This window comes from Schistocerca cancellata, chromosome 5 (genome assembly GCF_023864275.1).
Source record: "Schistocerca cancellata isolate TAMUIC-IGC-003103 chromosome 5, iqSchCanc2.1, whole genome shotgun sequence".
Taxonomy (NCBI): domain Eukaryota; kingdom Metazoa; phylum Arthropoda; class Insecta; order Orthoptera; family Acrididae; genus Schistocerca; species Schistocerca cancellata.
Window position 1 is genome coordinate 478,902,334 of NC_064630.1, and position 23,575 is coordinate 478,925,908.

General features: G+C 43.1%; 1 protein-coding gene across 2 annotated transcripts in view; it reads left to right on the plus strand.

Moving 5' to 3' along the window:
* Positions 1-23,575, plus strand: part of LOC126187771 (methyl farnesoate epoxidase-like) — a 308,053-nt gene that overhangs the window by 82,802 nt on the left and 201,676 nt on the right. For both annotated transcript variants that reach the window (XM_049929035.1, XM_049929036.1), the window contains exons 2-3: positions 4,842-5,096; positions 16,212-16,430. In XM_049929035.1, coding sequence (XP_049784992.1) covers positions 4,842-5,096; positions 16,212-16,430 — 474 coding nt within the window. The remainder of the gene's footprint in view (positions 1-4,841; positions 5,097-16,211; positions 16,431-23,575) is intronic.

Below are 23,575 nucleotides of genomic sequence, written 5' to 3' on the forward strand. Positions count from 1 at the left end.
GTATCTCTCACCCTATGTCCCAGAGGCACTCCCTGTCCCCTGTAGTAAAGGTTATTAGATAGTGTTGTCGTTATCCTGTCCCATACTTTCCAGTCTGTGATTTTTGTGACAAGATTTGGCGTTACTAATGTAATGTCAATGTTTGTACCTCCCCCCCCCCACCCCTCTGCCAGAGTAGGTGGGGGGTTCCCTTGCCTGTTGGCGACCCCAAGTTGCAGTGCTATGATCGTTTCCTCTGCATTTTCCCCTCAGTCGTCTTGAGTGCCACTGAACCATAGGGCGGGACTACGCGTTTATGTCTGCAGCCATGATAAATTTACGCCCCCACAATGCCATGGCTACTTGTGTTAACTTATCCAAGAATTCATATATTCCTCTTCCATATTGGAAGTACATGTTGATGACGTATAACACTCCTGCAGGTGATTGTAGCTCCACAACACTGCAGTGGTCACTGGAAAATTGCGCAAGGACTGTGGCTCTTAAAGCTCTGCTGGTGATTATGACTGCGGCCTTTGGTTCTGCTCCACAGTAAATCACTTGTCAATTGGCAGTCATGAATGGGATCCGCCCAGTTTGGGAGTACGGCTCCTGCAGAGAGAGCATGTCCAGACTCTTCTCCTCCACCACATTTCAGAGTTCCTGCAGGACTAATTTACTATTTTGACTCTTAATTTGTCCCACGTTTAAACGGCTCACGTGGAAAATATGTATGGATGTGTGACTCTGGCCCCTATAGTTCATCAAGATCAAATTTTTCGTTACGTCTTTGAAACACTTTTTTAACCAAGTGCCACAGGGCCCCAAAGTCAGTGGGGAGATTTTTTCTCTTGAGCTGAATTCTGTCTACAGCCTCCACTACCGGGAAGGTGATGTCTCGACCGTATTCGTGGCCAAAACGCACCACATGCCTTAAGGTTGTGGTGAGGACAACCGGCTCCTCTAGACGAGACAATTGCAGAGTGTGCTCCAGGTTGGGGTATATTCTTGCAGGATCAATTCCCGTTCCTCTCTGAGGTGGTGAGCCTGCAGGTGAGCATTTCTAAAGGTTTCCCATTCCACGTTGTCAAAATTTTGGTTGTACGTGGTCTCGTATATGTCACAATCCTTTAGTGCAACTGGCACATCATACAGGATCAGCAGCGGCTTACGCCTTTTTGGTGGTTCACATTTAATAGTTTTGTTTAGTTTGGGATTTTTTTAGAATTTTGTTCCCATCCTCCTCAGTTGCAACATCTACTACTATGACATTTTTGATTGCTTTGACTTTATTAATTTTAATTTTGTTTTTAGCAGGGTCAATGGTGGTAGTGATCTCCTGCACCTTCTTTATGGTCTGGCCAGGCAGGGGTCTTAGAAAGACTGCCGTGTCTGGTCTTTTTGAAATTTTCGCTATCGTCTCTTTCGTGGTTTGGGCCTTTGTGGCTGCTTGCGCTACCACTCCAGCCCATGTTTTGGTTGGTTACTGTCTCAGTCTTTCATTTTCCTTTTCCAGTTCTTCAAGTCGCCCCTTAAGCTTCGCACTAGCAATAGCCCAGGCGGCAAGTTCATTTTTTATTGCCAGGACTGCAGCTTGGCTGATTTTACCATTTTTAACACTAGGATCTGACTGGTTCTTGTGTGTCTCTCATATACGTTCTCATCGTTCTGTCCCACTTCCTCCTGCGAGGTAGGAATAGCAGACATACTCGCCCTCGAAAACGCACTCGATTCACTCGTCTCTGATTCAGCCATGTTTGTGACGAGTGATGGCAAAATGGGAGCCCATCTCTTGCTACGGACCGCCTCCTCTAGCAAGGAGGAGGAAGGAGGGGTGGGGGGACTGATGCAGCTCGCCTCCCGGCCTCACCCCAAGGCCAAGGGCACTTTCGAGCTGCTGGGTTCTACGCGCCGTCGCCAGCACACTGGTCCCCCTCGGTGCCCCCGTCACCGACGATTTCTCCCGACGCTCCTCGGCAAGTGCAACACGCACTCCGGAGAGGCGGATGCACCTCTCGTCCTTCGCCGCTTACTAGCCCGAGCTTCCACCTCTCGGCCAAGGACCCACTCCTACTCAGGTCGTGGGCCGGTCACCCAGACGTTCGGCGGTCTGGACCCAGCTAACCTGGCCCAGGTGATGTCACCACCTCCTGGGTTTGGCAGAACACTTCCAGGTTACCCACGGGCGGGGCGAAGCACACTTGTCGACTCGCGCCGCGATCCCACGCCGACAAAGGAGGTCGCCGGCATGCAGAGCACCTGCTGGTCTGTGCCCTGCCAAAAGAAAGAGGGACTGATCTTCGGTCCCTCAGACATAGCTCCCCCTGTGCTACGCACCCCTCGCTTTCGTATCGGATTGGGTCGCAGCTCTCCCTTTTGTCGCAAGGCAGCGTTCGGGCGGGCCCGAGAAATGCCGACCTTAACGTCTGCCACCACGGGAAGGCGGAAAGAGACGCTTGGGAAGAAGAGGCTATATCAGACGCATCACTTCGCCTTGTGCGGCCTGTCGCGGCACGGCCGACTAGAAGCGATACGACTAGTGCGAGCCTCCGTGCCTTACGGCGCGCTGGCAACGGGCGGGGCCGCACCAAGCGCACCGTCAAGCAACCGACCTCACACCAGACGTGGACCATTGTTTACTGGAACGGTTTTGCTTTATTATAGGATATTTTCACCCGCGTCAGTTTCCGATTATAATTATAATACGCCCTGTATATACGCCTGCGGCACCCAAGATCAACAATGGACAGAATAAGATACGAGCAATGTTTTTGGAAGTGCAGTGCCTTCGAAATTCGAGGACCGGTGTCTGACATCTCCCCTGGGTGTGTAGCTGTAGCCCCCTGCAAATATTCGAAACTCTATTTCATTCTTCAAACTGTCGTTTCGTGTGGAAAGGAATGCAATGTCGTTGAAGCTCGCGTAAATAGTGTGTGAGGAAAGAGCTGGTTAAGAGCTGAATTAGCACTTTACGGCTGTGAAATATGAAATTAAATATGCTATTTGATCAAAAGTAGCTGGACACCTGGCTGAAAATGACTTACAAGTTCGTGGCGCTATCCATCAGTAATGCAGCTGTTCAATATGGTGTTGGTCCACCCTTAGCCTTGATGACAGCTTCCACTCTCGCTGGCATACGTTCAATCAGGTGCTGGAATGTTTCTTGGAGAATGGCAGCCCATACTTCACAGAGTGCTGCACTGAGGAGAGGTGTCGATGTCGGTCGGTGAGGGCTGGTACAAAGTCGGAGTTCCGAAACATCCCAAAGGTGTTCTATAGGATTCAGATCAGGACTCTGTGCAGGTCAGTCCATTACAGAGATGTTATTGTCATGTAACCACTCTGCCACGGGCCGTGTATAATGAACAAGTCCTCGATCGTCTTGAAAGATGCAGTCACCATCCCCGAATTGCTTTCCAATACTGGGAAGCAAGAAAGTGCTTAAAACATCAATGTAGGTCTGTGCTGTGATAACGCCACACAAAACAACAAGAGGTGCAAGCCCCCACCATGGAAAACACGACCACACCATTATACCACCATCTCGGAATTTTACTGCTGGCACTACACCCGCTGGCAGATGACGTTCACCGGGCATTCGCCATACCCACACCCTGCCATCGGACCGCCACATTGTGTACCGTGATTTGTCACTACACATAACGTTTTTCCACTGTTCAATCGTCCTATGTTTACGCTCCTTGCATCAAGCGAGGCGTCGTTTGGAACTTACCGGTGTGATGTGTGGCTTATGAGCAGCCGCTCGTCCATGAAATCCAAGTTTTCTCACCTCCTACCTAACTGTCATAGTACTTGCAGTGGATCCTGATGCAGTTTGAAATTCCTGTGTGACGGTCTGGATAGATGTCTGCCTATTACACATTACAACCCTCTTCAACTGTCTGTCTCGCGTACAGACATATGACACAAGTGACACCCAATCACCTGACCACGTTCCGCGGAGCGCCCCATTCTGCTCTCTAACGATGTCTAATGACTACTGAGGTCGCTCGTATGGAGTACCTGACAGTAAGTGGCAGCACAATGCACCTAATATGAAAAACGTATGTTTTTGAGGGTGTCCGGATACTTTTGATCACATAGTGTATATTGAGGCATTTCAGCTATCGTGCTGCAGACGGCTGTTAAAGTAGACGGATAAACAGTAGCGGGTGGTGATCATGTGCTAATGCGCTACAGTAGACCGCAAATATCGCTTAAATTATGCCATTTCTCTTCCAAAGCTAGCCGGAAATCGCATAAATAAAGCGTATGCCATTTCTCTTTGAATGCGAGCGGGAAATCTCATTAAAAGTATGCCATTTTCCTTTGAATGCGCAGTGGTGTGCAAATAAAACGGACGTAAACATGTTTTATAGCGGTCTCTCCACGGTAACTGTAAACCAGTGCCTCCCCGCGCACGAGTATCTGCTGTTCCTTGCCTGACAAATCTCATCGCCTCCGCGCGGTTATCATCAGTCGCGTTTCGCAGCAGTGACTACAGAAACTCTCACAACCTGAAGACGTCGAACAGTTGTATCGCTGGAGCATTGTGAGATTTGCACTATACTGTCAGGCGGCAAACCCGACAAATGTCTCTGCATTAATTATTTTATATACAGGGAATACTTACCATAGTATCATACATTTGTGCGCCAGTCAAACAGTTGAATGGTTGCAGCAGACTCATTCATGAATACGTACTTGATTGCAGTATTTTAATATTGCGCCTAGAATGTGCATGAACTCACCCTGCTTTCAAGAAATTAAATGTATAACGTAGAAGACAGGTTAGTTGGAAAATATCGCTAAAGCACTAATAATGAACGACTCTTAAGACGACTTACTGTTTACTTCCGCAGGTCCGACTTGGCTTCCCTTGGTGGGCAACTACCAGGACATGTGCCGGCTGAGCAAGAAGCTGGGATCGCAGCACGAAGCGTTCACGTACTTAGCCCAGAAGTACGGATCACCCGTGATTGGCTTACATCTGGGCGGCGAGCTGACCGTCATCGTCTCCACCAGGAGCCTCATACGCGAGGTGCTCACGCGACCCGAATTTGAAGGACGGCCTCAGAACTTCTTCGCGCGCCTCCGCAGCCTGGGGCTGGGGAAAGGTGAGTGGCACTGCTGTTAACGTAATATAGCACGACTGCAGGAAGTTATATGCGAATCGATCAGTTTCATGTTCGGCTTCACTACAACTACTACTACACACCGCCCAAATGGCAAACTGTAAGACATAAATAAAACGCGTGGAAGTTCATCCGAGTGATTAGAGGGGGGGGGGGGTATAAAAGTTAAACACAAAATAAAGTGACTCCGTGGGTAAGTGCCTACACATATTCCACAAACCACGGTAGGGCCCTTATGCGAAATGTACGTTTGCCGCAGTAGAATAGTCCTGCAGCCAGTTGCAAATGCTGGTTGTCTAAATTTTCTCAGCAGTGTTTCACGAAAAGAATGCCGTCTTCCCTACGAGGATTCCCTTTTGAGTTCAAGGAACACTTCAGTAATGCTCACATGCTGATCGAACTTACCGGTAACAAATCTAGCCGCACCCGCCTGCACTGCTTCGATAACTTCCCTTAATCCGACCTGGTGGGCTCCCAAACATTCGGACGGTACTCAAGAATGTGTCGCACTAGTGTTCGATAAGCGTTCTCCTTTTCTAGATGCGCTACACTTTCCTAGAACTCTCCCAATAAACCGACTTAGGCTGTTCGCCTTCCCTACAACCGATTTTACTCGCTAGTTCTATTTCATATCGCTCTGTAACGTCACACCTACACACGTGATCACGTGACTGTGCTAATCTGCACGCTAATAATAACGTATTCGAATATAACAGGATTGTTTTTCCAACTCATCTGCATTTACTTACATTTTTATACATTCCAATCACCACGCCAAAATAGAAATTCTGTCTAAGTCTTTTTGTCACCTTCTACAGACACTGAACGACGATACTTTCCCATACACCACAGCATCAGCCAACAGCCGTAAACTGCTGCTCACATTGTCCGTCAGATAATTTCTTCCTGCATATAGTTTTGATGAACACTCGCCGTCGAGGGCTGGGTTCTATTGCTCAACAAGTCTTCAAGCCACTCACGTATGTGAGAACCTATTCCGTGTGCTTGACTTTCGTTAACATTCTACAGTAGGTCGCTGTGTCAAACGCTTTCTAGACATCTAGTAATATGGAAGCTGCCTATTGCCATTCACCAACAGGTCGTACGGCACCGTGCACAAGCGATGCTTTCTCAATCCGCGCTGATTTTTGGACAGAAGCTTTTCTCTGTCAAGGAAATTTACTATATTCGAACGCAGACTATGCTCAAGAATCCTGCAAGCAAACCGATGTTAAGGATGTTTGCCTGTAATTTTGCGTGTCCGTTGTCCTGTCCTCCTTAAATACTGAAATCGTCTGTGATTTTTTCAGTCGTTTGGGGCTTTACGCTCGATAAGAGATTCACGATAAATGCAAGCTAGTTCTCTGTAAAATCGAACTGGGGTTTTAAAATGTAGGGCTGCCTACACTTGATTGTTCCGTCCACTGACGGAACGTTAGTCCAGGACTAAGGTTCGCCTCACTAAGAAACTGACCTAGTTCGAGGTGACGCGTGCACGTTGGCTTGGCAAAAAATTATTCTCCGACCACTATTGTGGCTCATTCAAGGAAGTATGTTCATTTGTTTCCAGCAGCACATTTTTAAGCATAGGTGCAACTCGTGCTCGTGTAGCATGTGGAATGCTCTCAGTTTCTCGGAGGCGTTGGTTCACTCTTGCAAACATTCAACTCGCGTGATACCTGCGTGCAGGGTAAGCTTCTTGGTACGATCATGGAGCCCTCCCGTCAACTGCCGTTAGCCATGCCATGTATGAAATGCATATCCGCACAATCCTCGTTTCTGTAATGTTCCATGTTACCATCAACATTTCTAGGACACAACTGATGCTCCGTAGACAACTGACTTGAGTGGCACTCTTACTGTGCTCTGTACTGTCGCATTCATTCTGTTTACAACTCGTCTCGAAAATGTAAACAAAGACCACGCCACGGACTGTCATGTGGTGTTTACACATAATCACATCGGTAGTGGCTGGTAACCACAAAATCGCAATTATTTCGCAAGCAGTTCGTTTGCGAACCTGTGTTTACTTGGAGTGTAGTGTACTTTCAACTATATGCTTTTATGCGATTAATTATGATATGGCTTGTTGTTGTTGTTGTAGTCTTCTGTCCAGAGGGCGGTTTGATGCAGCTCTCCATGCTACTCTATCCTGTGCAAGCCTCTTCATCTCCGAATAACAACAACCTACATCCTTCTGTATCTGCTTACTGTGGTCATCTGTTGGTCTCCCTCTACGATTTTTACCCTCCACGCTTCCCTCCAGTACTAAATTGGTGATCCCTTGATGCCTCACAATGTGTCCTACCAACCGATTCCTTCTTCTAGTCAAGTTGTGCCACAAATTCCTCTTCTCCCCAATTCTATTCAGTACCTCCTCATTAATTACGTGATTTGCCCATCTAATCTTCAGCATTATTCTGCACCACCACATTTCGAAAGTTTCTGTTCCCTTCTTGTCTAAGCTATTTATCGTGCACGTTTCACTTCCATATATGGCTACACTTCATACAAATACTTACAAAAAAGACTTCCTGCCACTTAAATCTATACTCGATGTTAACAAATTTCTCTTCGTCAGAAACGTTTTTCTTGCCATACACAGTCTACAATTTATATCCTCTCCACTCCGATCATCATCAGGTGTTTTGCTCCCCAAACAACAAAACTCATTTACTACTTTAAGAGTCTCATTCCCTAATCTAATTCTCTCAGCATCGCCTGATTTAATTCGACTACATTCCATTATCATTGTTTTACTTTTGTTGATATTCATCTTACGTCCTCCATTTAAGACACTGTCCATTCCGTTCAGCTGTTCTTCCAAGTCCTTTGCTGTTTCTGACAGAATTACAATATCGTCAGCAAACCTCAGAGTTTTTATTTCTTCACCAAGGATCTTAAATCCTACTCCAAATTTTTCTTTTCTTTCCTTTCTGCTTGCTCAACATACAGATTGAATAACGTCGGGGATAGGCTACAACCCTGTCTCACTCCTTTCCCACCACTGCTTCCCTTTCATACCCCTAGATTTTATATGTACCATCTGGTTTCTGTACTCATTGTAAATAGCCTTTCACTCACTGTAAATTCGACTACATTCCATTATCATTGTTTTACTTTTGTTGATATTCATCGTACGTCCTCCATTTAAGACACTGTCCATTCCGTTCAGCTGTTCTTCCAAGTCCTTTGTTTCTGTACTCATTGTAAATAGCCTTTCACTCACTGTAAATTCGACTACATTCCTTGCCGCAGTGGATACACCGGTTCCCGTGAGATCACTGAAGTTAAGCGCTGTTGGGCGTGGCTGGCACTTGGGTGGGGAACCATCCAGCCGCCATGCGCTGTTGCCATTTTTCGGGGTGCACTCAGCCTCGTGATGCCAATTGAGGAGCTACTCTACCGAATAGTAGCGGCTTCGGTCAAGAATACCATCGTAACGACCGGGAGAGCGGTGTGCTGACCCTACGCCCCTCCTGTCCGCATCCTCCTCGGAGGATGACACGGCGGTCGGATGGTCCCGGTAGGCCACTCGTGGCCTGAAGGCGGAGTGTTAAGTGTTAACCTTTAGGATTTGAAGGAGAGTGTTCCAGTCAACAATTTTAAAAGCTTTCTCTAAGTCTACAAATGCTACAAACGTATATTTGCCTTTCCTAAATCTATCTTCCAAGATCAAGCGTAGGGTCAGTATCACCTCGTGTGTCCCAATATTTCTGCGGAATCCAAACTGATCTTCCTCGAGATCGGATTCTACTAGTTTTTCCATTCGTCTGTAAAGAATTCGAGTTAGTATATTGCAGCCGTGATTTATTAAACTGATGGTTCGGTAATTTTCACACCTGTCAACACCTGTTTTCTTTGGGATTGGAATTACTATATTCTTCTTGAAGTCTGAGGGTATTTCGCCTGTCTCATACATCTTGTTCACTAGATGGTAGAGTTTTGTTAGGCCTGGCTCTCCCAAGGCTGTCAGTAGTTCTAATGGAATGTTGTCTACTTCCGGGGCCTTGTTTCGAGTTAGGTCTTTCAGTGCTCTGTCAAATTCTTCACGCAGTGTCATATCTCCCAGTCCATCTTCATCTAAGTCCTCTTCCATTTCCATAATAATGCCTTCAAGTACATCGCCCTTGTATAGACCCTCTATATACTTCTTTCACCTTTCTGCTTTCCCTTCTTTGCTTAGGTCTTGTTCCATTCGAGCTCTTAATATTCATACAGGTGGTTCTCTTTTCTCCAAAGATCTTTTTAATTTTCCTGTAGGCAGTATGTACCTTACTCCTAGTGATACAGGCCTCTACTCACTTACATTTGTCCTCTAGGTATCCCCGCTTAGCCATGTTGTACTTCCTGTAGATCTCATTATTGAGACGTTTGTACTCCTTTCGCCTGTTTCATTTACTTCAGTTTTATATTTTTTCCTTTCATCAGATTCAATATCTCTTCTGTTACCCAGGGTTTTCTACTACCCCTCGTCTTTTTACCTACTTGATCCTCTGCTGCCTTCACTGTTTCATCTCTCAAGGCTATCCAGTCTTCTTCTACTGCATTTCTTTCCCCTGTTCTTGCCAATCGTTCCCTAACGCTCTCTCTGAAACTTTCTACAACCACTGGTTCTTCCAGATTATCCAGGCCCCATCTCCTTAAATTCCTACCATTTTGCGGTTTCTTTTTCTTTAATCTACAGTTCATAACCAATAAACTGTGGTCGGAGTCCACATCTGCCCCTGGAAATGTCTTACAATTTAATATGTGGTTACTAAATCTCTGTCTTACCATTATAGAATCAACTTGAAACCTTCGAGTGTTTCCAGGCCTCTTCCACATATACAACCATATATCATGATTCTTAAGCCAAGTGTTAGCTATGATTAGTTATGCTCTGTGGAAAAGTCTACCAGGCGGCTTCCTCGATCATTCTTTACCCCCCAGTCCACATTCACCTACTAGTTTTCCTTCTCTTCCTTTTCCGACTATCAAATTCCAGTCTCTATGACTACTAAACTTTCGTCTCCCTTAACTATCTGAATAATTTTCTTTATCTCATCATACATTTCTGCGGATCTAGTTGGCATATAAACTTACTATTGTGGTAGGCGTTGGCTTCGTGCCAATCTTGACTATAATCATGCGTCCGCTTCGCTGTTCGTGGTAGGTTATCCAAGTTACTATTTTTTTTATTTATTATTAATCCTATTCCTGAATTACCCTTATTTGATTTTGTATTTATAACCGTGTATTCACCTGACCAGAAGTCTCGTTCCTCATGCCACCGAACGTCGCTAATTCCCACTATATCTAACTTTAACCTATCCATTTCCCTTTTTAAATTTTCTAATCTACCTCCCCAATTAAGCGACCTGACATTCCACGCTCCGATCCGTAGAACACCAGTTTTCTTTCTTCTGATAGCGACGTCCTCAGCAGTCCCGAATGGAGAATTATTTTATCTCCGGAATATTTTACCCAAGAGGACGTCATCATCATTTAATCATATAATAAAGCTGCATGCCCTCGGGAGAAATATGCGGCTGTAGTTTCCCCTTGCTTTCAGCCATTCGCAGCACCAGCACAGCGAGGCCGTTATGGTTACTGTTACAAGGTCAGATCAGTCAATCATCCAGACTGTTGCCGCTGCAACTACTGAAAAGGCTTCTGCCCTTCTTCAGGAACCACGCGTTTGTTTGGCCTTTCAACAGATACCCCTCGTTGTGGATACACCTATGGCGATGAGGCACGAAAGCCTCCGCACCAGTGACAAGGTCCACGGTCCATGGACGCCTTAGATACCATAACAATACGACAACGCAGTCACGTCTCGGGAAAGATTTAATGAAGAGAATGTTGTTGCTTTTAATTTTCTGTGTCGCTGTACATTAAACATATATTTACACGTGACGTTACCTTTGAGTGAATGAAATATGCACTTACAGTGTTATATTTTGCTCTCATGCCGTCATACCAACAGTTAGCCATTTACAGCAAGGTGACTCGGTTTATAAAACCGTGGATTCGCCTTCTGGAAGAATGGGGCTTAACATCGCTTCCGGATATAGTGATTTACGTTTTCTATATGGTTTTTTTAAATCGCGTAACGCTGAAAGCGAGACTGTTGCGTCCTGTGAGGACCATGAGATCAGTTTCTACGGAAAATTTACAAAATATCGAAACTATGACATACAAAAATCGATAGCATAAGAAGAGGCAGCTCTGAACAAATACACGGCACTATGCAACCCAAACACTGTTTAATAAATACACAAAGACGCTTCCTCAAAGAAATTAGTATAAGAAACATCCTCGATAACCCAAAAATACCTGCTTCTCAACTCTTCTCTCTCTCTCTCTCTTTCTCTCTGTCTCATGCACACACCCACACGCACACAGACACGCACGCGCACACACACACGCACACACACACACACACACACACACACACACACACACACAAACACACACACATATTAAATCAAACAGGATGACGCACATTTACTTCAATATTAGCGCCACACTGGACAAAAACAATAGGATATACTAGCGAGCGGTGACAATAACGTAGTGTTTGGTTGGTTGGTTGGTTGGTTGGGGAAGGAGACCAGACAGCGTGGTCATCGGTCTCATCGGATTTGGGAAGGAAGCCGGCCGTGCCCTTTCACAGGAACCATCCCGGCATTTGCCTGGAATGATTTAGGGAAATCACGGAAAACCTAAATCAGGATGGCCGGACGCGGGATTGAACCGTCGTCCTCCCGAATGCGAGTCCAGTGTCTAACCACTGCGCCACCTCGCTCGGTAACGTAGTGTTTCCCGATGGGTATAGCGACATTAGTTTTCTCCCAAATCTCGTGTGTTACAAGCTTAGAATGAAGTGTGAAAGATATGAAAAGAGTGGATGTAATTAAAATCTAAAAGAAAGCACACCAGTGCTGTACAACAGGCCCGAAAATTAAGTACAGAACACACACCACTATTATTCTCTAAAAAAGTATTTGAAAATCGATAACTCTTTAAGCAAATTCTTCCGACTACCATGCCGGTGACATGCTTTCAAGTCATAAAACAACATAAAAGCAAAGCGACATTACAAATGCACTTTAAGAACTAAGGTAGTTTCAGGTGAGTAATCAAAATAAAATTAAAAATGCACATTATCTCTTGTGAAGCTATCTTACAACTGTCTCATGAAGCTGTACTGAGAATATCACTAATGGCGACAGTCTGTGTGTTTATATGCAGCAACTGCAAATGTCCGCCAGACATGTATGCATGCCGCGCGGGATTAGCTGAGGGGTCTATGGTGCTGCAGTCACGGACTGTGCGGCTGGTCCCCGCGGAGATTCTAGTCCTCCCTCGGGCATGGGTGTGTGTGTTTGTCCTTAGGATAATCTAAATTAAGTAGTGTGTAAGCTTAGGGACTGATGACCTTAGCAGTTAAGTCCCACAACATTTCACACACATTTTTTTGAACATGTATGCATGTCTGAAGAAACAGACACTGTCTTTCACAATTTGCAATTGTGAAAGTCGTTAAATGGATTCATGCATTGTGAATACATATTAGCGTCAGCTACTTGTGACACTAAACCTCCATATGTCACGCAGTCACAATCCAAATGCTCACACTTTCGTGAAACTAAGAACAGGAAGAGATCTGTTATTATTCTGTATCGTCATTTCAGACCCACGAGACCTGATTATATAATTAATGGTGACAGTGTCTGTGTTGATAAAGTAACTGCATTTATTATAATACAATGTCCTTCAGACTTGCATTCATGTCCTTTGTATAGATTGTATGTTTTCTGTTGGCCATTCTATATGGACGTACATCACGCAACACATGTGTAGTGTCGGTTTTTAGATTTTTCTATGACCCTATATATACTCTCAGGTGACAGAGGAAATCTCCTAATGCCGTGTCGGACCTCCTTTTGCTTGGCATAGTGTAGCAACGATGACATTACACGGACTCAACAAGTCGTTGGATGTCTCCTGCATAAATATTGAGCAGTGCCGACTCTATAGCTGTCTATAACTGAGAAGGTGTTACGAAGCAGGATCTTGTGCATGAACTGAGCTCTCCACTAGGTCCCATAAATGTCCAACTGGAATCATGTCAGGTGATCTGGGTGGCCAAATCATTTTCTCGTATTGTCCAGACTGGTCTTCAAACCAATCGTGAACAATTGTTGCCCGATGACATGGCGCGTTGTCATTCATAAAAATTCGATCGTTGTTTGGGAACATGAAGTCAATGGATGACTGTTAATGGCCTACAAGTAGCCAAATATAACCAGGACCCACCCCCTTCCGTGTAAACACACCACGCAATATCGTAGAGGTATCAACAGTTTGCACAGTGCCTTGCTGACAACTTGGGTCCATGGCTTTGTGGGGTCTGCGCCGTACTCAAATCCTACCATCAGCTCTTACCATTTGAAATCGGGACACATATGACCAGGTCACGGTTTTTCAGTGGTCTAAGGCCCAGTGGTCACGAGCCCAGAGAGGCCTGCAGGTGATGTCTTGCTGTTAGCAAAGGCACTCGCATCAGTCGTCTGCTACCATAGCCCATTAATGCCAAATTTCACCTCACTGTCCTAACAGATACATTCGTCGTACATCACACATTGATTTCTGCGGTTATTTCACGCAGTGCTGCTTGTCAGTTATCACTGACAACTCTATGCAAATGCCACTGCTCTCAGTTGTTAAGTAAAGGTCATTTGCCAGTGCATTGTTCATGGTGAGAGGTAATGACTGAAATTTTGTATTCTTGGCACACTCTTGACACAGTGGATCTCAGAATAATGAATTCCCTAATGATTTCCGAAATGGAATGTCCCATGGGCCTGGCTCCAACTACCATTCTGCATTCAAAGTCTGTTAATTCGTTTCGTGCAGCAGTAACCACCTTGGAAAGCTTTTCACATAAATCACCTAAGTGTAAATAATAGTTCTGCCAATGTATGTTCTTTTACACCTTGTGTACACGATTTCACCGCCATCTGTATATGTGCATATTGCTATACTATGAAGTTTGTCACCTCAATGTAATTTCTGTTACACCCCAGAATAGAAAAGGGGAAGGAATTAAATTTTTCTTAAGATCACACTAGCACAGCCACAGGTGATGCCAGGCAGAGGTGTTGGCATAGCTGTGCAGCAGAAAGGAACAATAAGCACTGTAAGTCGGTCATGTACATAACCACACACTGCTACATTGGTGCCAACCACCAAGCACAAGTTACACATTCAGCAAAATGTGCGCTGAGACAAATGGACAGAGACATGAATATTTGTTAGCCCTTGTGATGTGAAGAAACAAGCGTTACCTCAGATGCAATAACGCATTTCAGAGACCTAACACTGCAGTTAAGCACCTGTAACAACTTTTACTGTGGAACAAGGACTGCTGACTTCTGGTAAAGAAATGGGCCACATTCAGTCATAATGAACAGAGCTTCACATCTTACCTCAATCCATAAATAGCTCAGTTCCCCAGATCTGAATGCAGTTGGTCATTAGGGGTGATGGCGTTCATACCAATAGCATTCAATTCAGTGATGTTATGGTTTAGTGACATTTATGTTTTATATATTTCAGCAATTCTCATAAACATGCTGCTTACCATTTCTGAGAAGGCAACATTCAGGTAACCATGACCTCTCACTTATCGGCCTTACCATTGGTAGCCACTATCACTTTGATGATATGGAGGCTGAGGATCTTCCAACACCAGTACATCTCATGGTGGTTATCACATTAACATATCGTCACTGCAGGGTCAAAGAGCCATCCAGTGCCTCAGTTTCTAATCATCATGGTAGGCTCCTTGCAGGTGCTACAGCGTACATGTCCAATGGGGCCAGGATTGTCCAACTACATGACTTCCAGCAGCATGGTACATCTCAATAGGTCAACACAGATCATTGTCATCTTCCAGAGTGGGATTGAGGGTGCCCTAAACAGTGCAGGAACACTCTCACACTATAGCTCCACCTGCAGAAAGGCAGTCAGCAGCTCACAAGACATCAGCTGAACTGCTGGAGAAGTGGCACTGGTGACAGAAGCCAGGCCAACAACAGGAGTCACTGGAATTCCAGAAGGTCCCTGGTATGAAATGTCAGCTGCTGGTGATGAGGAGAAACTCAATAGTAAATCTGAACCAATAAATGTTAACATGCTAATCATGTTTTATTAGCGCCAAAAGATATTCTATAGGCCCATATCCTGACAATATTGAGGTGTCTCCACCTGGCACCGTTACGGTTCATAGATTCTATGATAGAGTTACATCGTTGGGGGCTGTATCTATGCATCCCAGGAAAGTACTATCTTTGGCAGGTGAAAGCGGCTACCTTTAGTTTACAACTGTGATTTGAGATGTTTTAAAATGTTTTAAGAAGAGTTTTATGTTTGAAAAAACTTGTCTGTTACTGGGTTTTTACTTTTGATGGTGTCTAATGGCACAGAAGCTTATGTGTTATACTACAGGACGATATAAATATTTTATGTAACAGCAAGTACATGTTGTGTTGCCATTTATTCATTGGTTTCCTTGTTTTGTAGCACTTGTAATGGTAGTACATTGTCTCAAAACATATTCTGCTAAAAATTTCACACCGAAGACAACTGGTGGCTTAACATTCTCAGTACCAAAAATTCACTTGCTAAAATTTTTAGGCCTAACATTACCATGAGCTACGGTTTTTGTATAATAAATTCACATAAATAAAGCGATATCTACAGAATATGGTCCATAGGCGTCCGAATATGTTTGGATAAGTAGAAAAAGAAATACGTTGTGTTTTTCAAAACACAAAGTTTAAAAAACCAAATTTAATTGTTGAAAAAGAATTCAACTGAAGCTTCCAACCCCAAAAAGATGATTAGCAACGATGCCTACTTTGAAAATGACAAGCCGAAACGATTTTCCCAATCACAACTTGTGCTCTGTCTCCAATGACCTCAATGTCGACGAGAAGTTATGCCCAGATATTTCTTTTTTTCTTTGTACTTCTCACTTGATACTGAGTATCTGGTTGGGTAGAGCGTGAAACATTGAGCTGATTGACAGGTGTTTTGGCTGTGCAGGAGTAACGATGGTGGCGGGCAAGTTGTGGCAGGAGCAGCGCGCCTTCGTGATGCGCCACCTGCGCTCTCTGGGCTTCAGCGGGGCTGCTATGCAGGCGTTGGTGGGAGAGGAGGTGCGCGCCCTGCTGGAAGAACTGAGTGACAGCCGTGAGAGACCGACGCAGCTCAAGCAGCTGCTGGTGCCCTCCGTGCTCAACGTCATTTTCCACTTCTGCGCTGGTGAGTGTGCCCAACCTTCCATCGACTGCTAACCAGTGTATAATTTGTGGTTCTTCCTCTCCTTCTCACTTAATTTATCCAGTCACATAAAATATGGAGCTGCAGTTGCATGTTGCTGTGGCATTCAAATTGTAAGACAAGCTCAGCTTACCAATGCGTTCTCAAGCTGTGAATTACTGCTCCCAGGACCATCGCGGCCTTTCAGTAGGGGTGTCGAAGTGGTTTTATAAAAACAATACTTTCGTTCATTTGCTTTATGAGTAAAGGAACAAGTGTGCGCTAGTACTGACATCTAGCAGGCTGGCAATGAAGTGCTTTTACTATGGCAGTTAAATCCTACTATATAGCTCATTTGTTTTTAGCAAAGAAATTTTGAAGGCAACTTTTGTGAAATACAGATCGTTTTAAATTGTTGTTTGCATTTGTGATTCGTTTTTCTCTGTCAGCATGGACAAATCATTAAATGCAAGTACAAAACCTGATATTTCAAATGTATCAAGCGATTGTAAAGAGACGAACAGACGGAAATGTAGGAAATGCGACGACAGATTCTTGAATTCCGGTTTTAAATGTTGGAAATGAAGATCGACCTCAGGGTGTCATTTTTTTAAGCATGTTTCCTAATAAAATGAAACAATGATTGCATTCAAATCACGGTAGTGTGGTCAACAATCCATGAGAATACTCTTCCACAAATTAAAAAGAAAACTTACACTAAAGATGTTACGATTCCTATAAAAGCTCTTCATTCATCTAAGAAAATTGCCTACTTTGTGGCAAAGAGAAAGAAAGACCTTATTCTACTAGGTGCTCTGCACATGGTACCTATTATGATAAGTTACATAGGTGCCAAGCCACTGGTAAGGGTAGCTTTGTCAGACCATAGTACTAGTCATCGAATGCTGAATAAAGCTGACGACTGTAATGTTCAACTGCCTGAAAAACTCACAGGTAATTGTGTTTCTCTGTTCTCTTTGATAAAGCTACAAACAACCACAATGATGTGCATCTAACTTATTACGTGTGGTTTAAAAATGACAAAAAGTTTCATGAAGATCATCTTTGTGGCAGGAAAATAACTTTTCAAGCAAAAGCAGTCTTTTATGTCTGAAAGACCAGACACCTAGCAGATTCCGCAGCTGTGATATGTATTATGTAAATTGAAGGTGGAGGGGGAGAGGAAGAAAAGGAAAGGGATGGAACTGAAGGTATCAGCTGTATCGGAACTTTCTGTGTAGTGAGCGGCGACGAATGAAGATGTGTGCCGGACCGAGACTCGAACCCGGGACTTCCTGCTAATTAGACAGTTGCATTAGCCGCTATGCCACCCAGACACACACAGTGTTAATGGTAAAGTGCGCGGGCTATCTCGGTATGCGACTCAGCTGACTCACCCTCCCACCTGGCGCCACCACTTTTCCATAGTCCCTGTCCATGTCCTCCATGCTCACTAATTTTGGATCCTCATTGGAGATCGAATGTAAATGTGCACCCGCACTGGTGGTAGTGCATTCATAGCCCGCTGAGGTGTAGCAATTATGTGAATGTGTAGTGTCTCTTCTTTCGGACATATCACTTTGCAATGGTAACAGTATAACTCAAAATATTTTGTTTTGCTATTCCTTTCGCACACAACACTCTTCCCTAAAAATATCTACACTCAGCCACTCTTTTTTAACAGTTATCTTTGTTTAACATTCACACTGAAGCAACCATTGCTACATTACGTTTCCTCATTAATTAATCAGGTAATCACTGATCATAAAGTCCTTTCCGTTTTCGTTCTACTGTTAATATGCTTCTCCACGACAGTCACTGATTCTCAGACATGGTCTGTATCAAACATAAATCTCTTGATTAATACTAAGCAGCTTTCTGCTAAATAACTAAAATATTTTCAGATCTACAAACCGAAGTAACACTTTTTACCATTAATTTCACTTTCTACCAAGTTCTACACGTTATTCATATGGGCATAACAGCGCATGACCACTTCATAAGGAAGCTCAACATTGACTCTCCTTCTAATGCAAAGACCATGCATTACTACTAGCGCTTTGGGCTTTGTTGTCATTATACAGCAAGGCACTGCTTTTCAGAGAAACAGGTGCGAGCAGTTAAGGAAGATGTGCAATATCAGTGCGCTGTGACATCAAAGACTTCAGTGTTCATTTATATTCCCCATACACATTTTTTTTTCAAAAATGTGAGAAAGCAGGTTTTTTCGATAACCAATAGAGAATAAAATAGAAATCCCACAAGCAAACAAATAATCGATGAACAACCCAACAATTTCTCCTTCCTGAGTTATCACATTGCAATCCAGCAGAAACATCATGTACATTCGCATTCTCTCGTCCCTACGCGGAAAATTATGAACTTTACATTTTGTTTATGTATCGAATTAGATGTAATCAACATACAAAGAAATCAACTTTGTCTTATTGCGAGAATGATTAGAAGAAAATATAAAAATTCCTTTCCGGCATGTACCACATCCTAATCATACTATTGTTAATGATTATTAATGTAAATCTATGTAAATTACGTGCAATGATTGTACACAAAAGAAATCCCAATACCAAATCGTTAAGTTACTGAAAATACTTCTTACCTCTGTATAAAATACTTCAATACCACATTTCCATAACATCAGAAATTATGACATCAATGGTATCTTTATTCCACTACTGATCAGCCTAAGCAAACGAATATTATTGTTGCTCAGCATTTTCTAAGGAATCAAGAATAATATTTACCGCGTATCGCTACATATATAGTAAGAGAGGCAAAGGTGGAAAATATTTATATCTCAAGAGTAAGCAACATGCTGTCACCATATATACTACAAATAATTGTTTAAGTATATTTGTTATCTTATCACACAGAAATAAAGGTTTATTTTTGTGTAAGTAATGAAACACAGGCAGAAAATGTGGTATCTGCGGTTGAAAAAATAAAAAATATAATTAATACAAATTTAAGGCAATTTTTGTGGAACAATACACTCACAAAATAAACGTATTTGGCGTATTAGTTAACCACACAACACTTTTAGCAATACAAACACCCAATGACAGAGGTACAAATTAGCTGATTCATAACGCCAGACGGCAGACACCAGATGGGTACGTTGAAAGTCGATTGTAGCCACAGAGGATAGAAGTAAATAGGCTGCACAAGATGTGTCAAGCTTCGCCCTCCATCTGTGTACTGAGGTACTGGTCGCCTCACGCAAAAGTTAGTTTTCACATAAAAAAATAAATGCTCTATTTTCGGATTCGCTCTTGTTCTCAACTGTGCTGTCATTCTCATTCGATTTTTAGGAAACTATTCGGTAAAAAAATACACTACTGGGCGTAAAAATTGCTACACCACGAAGATAACGTGCTACAGACGCGAAATTTAACGGACAGGAAGAAGATGCTGTGATACGCAAATGATTAGCTTTCCAGAGCTTTCACACAAGGTTGGCGCCGGTGGCGACACCCACAACGTGCTAACATGACGAAAGTTTCCAACCGATTTCTCATACACAAACAACAGTTGAACGGCGTTGCCTGGTGAGATGTTGTTGTGATGCCTCGTCTAAGGAGGATAAAGGTCGGATTAGAGCCTATCGCGATTACGGTTTATCGTATCGCGACATTGCTGCTGCATTGGTCGAGATCCAACGAATGTTAGCAGAATATGGAATCGGTGGATTCAGGAGGGTAATACGGAACGCCGTGCTGGATCCCAACGGCCTCGTATCACTAGCAGTCGAGTTGACGGGCATCTTATTCGCATGGCTGTAGCGGATCGTGCAGCCACGTCTCGATCCCTGAGTCAAAAGGGGACGTTTGCAAGACAACAACCATCTGCGCGAACAGTTCGACGACGTTTGCAGTAGCATGGACTATCAGCTCGGAGACCACGGTTGCTGTTACCCTTCACGCTCAATCACAGACAGGAGTGCCTGCGATTGTGTACTCAACGATAAACCTGGATGCACGAATGGCAAAACGTCATTTTTTCCGATGAATCCAGGTTCTGTTTACAGCATCATGATGGTCGCATCCGTGTTTGGCGGCATCGCGGTGAACGCACATTGGAAGCTTGTATTCGTCATCGCCATACTGGCGTATGACCTGCGTAATGGTATGGGGTGCCATTGGTTACACGTCTCGGACACCTCTTGTTCCCATTGACGGCACTCGCAACAGTGGACGTTACATTTCATATGTATTACGACCCGTGCCTCCACCCTTCACTCTATCCCTGCGACACCCTATATTTCAGTATTATAATGCACGACCGCATGTTGCAGTTCCTGTATGGGGCTTGTAACGTCCCCTTTGTACAATTATACATGACTGTGCTTAAACTGACACACAATATTTTTAGCGCAACGCAATCTGACTTTCAAAAATCCCTACAAAAGAATGGCCCTGACTAACATTAACCTATACGTTTCACAAATCACTTAACTCACCAATAATCTTCGTTACCCGAACTACTGCAATACAGCGAGCGCCACTACTGCCAGCTAAATAAAAGATTCAAACTACGGAAGGTACTAACTACTGATAGGCATAGTTAGCAAATGAAAGATTTTAATAGAGAACAAACAATGTATTTACCTTAATAATCATAATATATATAGCAGTTCATGCCATCCAGTCTTACAAATTTCAAATCTCCGCCATTTCTCTCCCCACATCCACCACTGCTGGCGGCTCACCTCCAACTGCGCAACACTACGCGCTGTTAACATCCAGCTGCCCAACACTACAATGGCAGACAACAATGCAAACTAGCCACAGACTGCACACAGCACAGCCAGTGATTTTTCATACAGAGCACTACGTGGCGTTACCAATAAGAAAACCTAAACAGCCTACTTACATAGCCCCCATGCTCCCCACAAAAAATTTTACCAATTTTTTGGGCAGTGGCCAATACAGATTTGAAAAAAATTTTCATAAATACAATAACAAAGAAATCAAATGTACACACTTATTAATACAATGTTGGTCAAAAGCTAAAATTTTCTCACAGTCCATAAAGACAGTCCTGATTGTTCGTCACAGTAAAATAGCAGTGTTTTTCTCAATGTCTGAGCAGTAAAAGAAAATGCACACGGAAGTAGTGGATTTCCATGCAGTCTTGAAGAAGTAGTGTTGTCCTTCCAACGGAAAGACAGTGCTGACTCTCGACATGCACACAGGTAATGGGCCATAACAGAGCAAACCCACAGCAGATTCATTCGACATTTTGAAGAATATTGGTAGGTAGGTCATCACAGAGCAGACCCACTGTAGTCCTGGTAGAGATTACGGTATTGGTGGGCACCAGAGGTGCAGACCCATTGCAGTCCTTGTAGAAATAATGGTACTGGTGGGTCATCAAAGATGCAGACCCACTGTAGTCCTTGTAGAGATAATGGTACTGGTGGGTCATCAAAGATGCAGACCCACTGTAGTCCTTGTAGAGATGGCCAGCAGCCATCTGTTGTGACTGTGCAGGTGCACAATCACCATTGAAGAGTCTTGAGGATAATATAGCAAGTCCATAACCACCACTTCTGCACTCACAAAGTTTTTTGGAATTGTCCTTAGAACCAGCAATGCTGTTATCCAGTCCCTTGCTGAATTATTAACACACGTGCAAACACTAACAGTCCCTACTTCTCACATATTGTCCATATACTATGACCAACAGAAACGTGTACAGTGAAATGGAACTTACAAGTTAATAATATGATGAACTGGTGTCAATTACAATTTTATAACATAAGAATACAATTACAAAGGTACAAAATACATCATTAAAGAACATAACAATACAGATAACATTTGTAGCACAGGCTTTACAAAGGAATCGAACTAACATATACATCAGTGTGACATGAGTACATACATAAAAGATCAGCATAACTTTTGAAACATCAACTTTACACATGAGCATTAAAACAAAACAGAATAAATAATGTCTAAGCATATTTACAAGGTAAATAACATGTTATTAATGCCAATTATATTTGAGGATAACAGTATTCCTCATCATAGTGGATGTAGCTTAGTATTAGAAGAAGAAAAAATTCTATGAAACTACACAGAGACAGGAAGGAAACAAATACACAAGGGTACACAAACGCATAGTAGGATAACACAAAAGGATAGGACAGGGTTTGTTTTCAGTGGTACTGCAGTCCAACCCAAAACTTCATTCCATAGATCTTTCGTCTTATTTCAACCTTTGCTTCCACCAAAAAAATCCTATCCAAGCATGCTGTCTGTATTTATTTCACATATTTCTTACCTCATTATTTATTTCCAAGAAAATCCTACCTATACCTGCTTTCTGTACTTTTTTCGTATAACTTCTCAATGCATTTCTTCCAATACATCGCAACTCATTCTCATATATAGTCTACCCCTCTTAAGCTAACTTAAATCTACTGAGCTCAGATGCTAAACTAATGGACAAGGCAATGCAGCAGCACAAAACAATTAACACAAACATCAATGACAAAAAATTCAAATTGGCAAAGCAATTGCAATATTAAAACTAATATAAGGCACTGTGCAGCAAACAAGAAAAATAAATCCGTAGTAAAACTGGCTTAACAGCGTAATACAAAGTCAAATTCTGTAACATTATGCCTGGCAAACAGCAGGAGCAAATGCAATAACTTACGGTATATCTAAACAATTCAAAGCTCAAGCAGAAAAAATATTACAGTAAAAATGGCCATGTTTAATACTTATGTCACATCTTGAAACTAGGGTTATGCATCATGAGAACTTACGCTAGCAGATAAGTTACCAAATCGTAAAAAAATTATTTATGCAATTCCTGTGAAGGGAAATGACTATTTATGTGCCCTCGTTTTCTTGGGAGTAGATCATAAATTTCTTATTGACTGGATCTGTAGACATAAAATAACTATATTAGTAAATCTATTAAATTTTATTTTAACCAATGCTGCAGTGCAGCTAGAAACTAGATATTAAACAATATAGGCAAAGTATGGCGTGAAACGTCATTCACTAGGCATATGGCATTTCATAATGGAGTAAACAATATTTGAACTAGCAAGGCAATAGACATGAAATGTTTCTCATCATTTCATTCCAGTAAATATCATAAATTAAGAACTC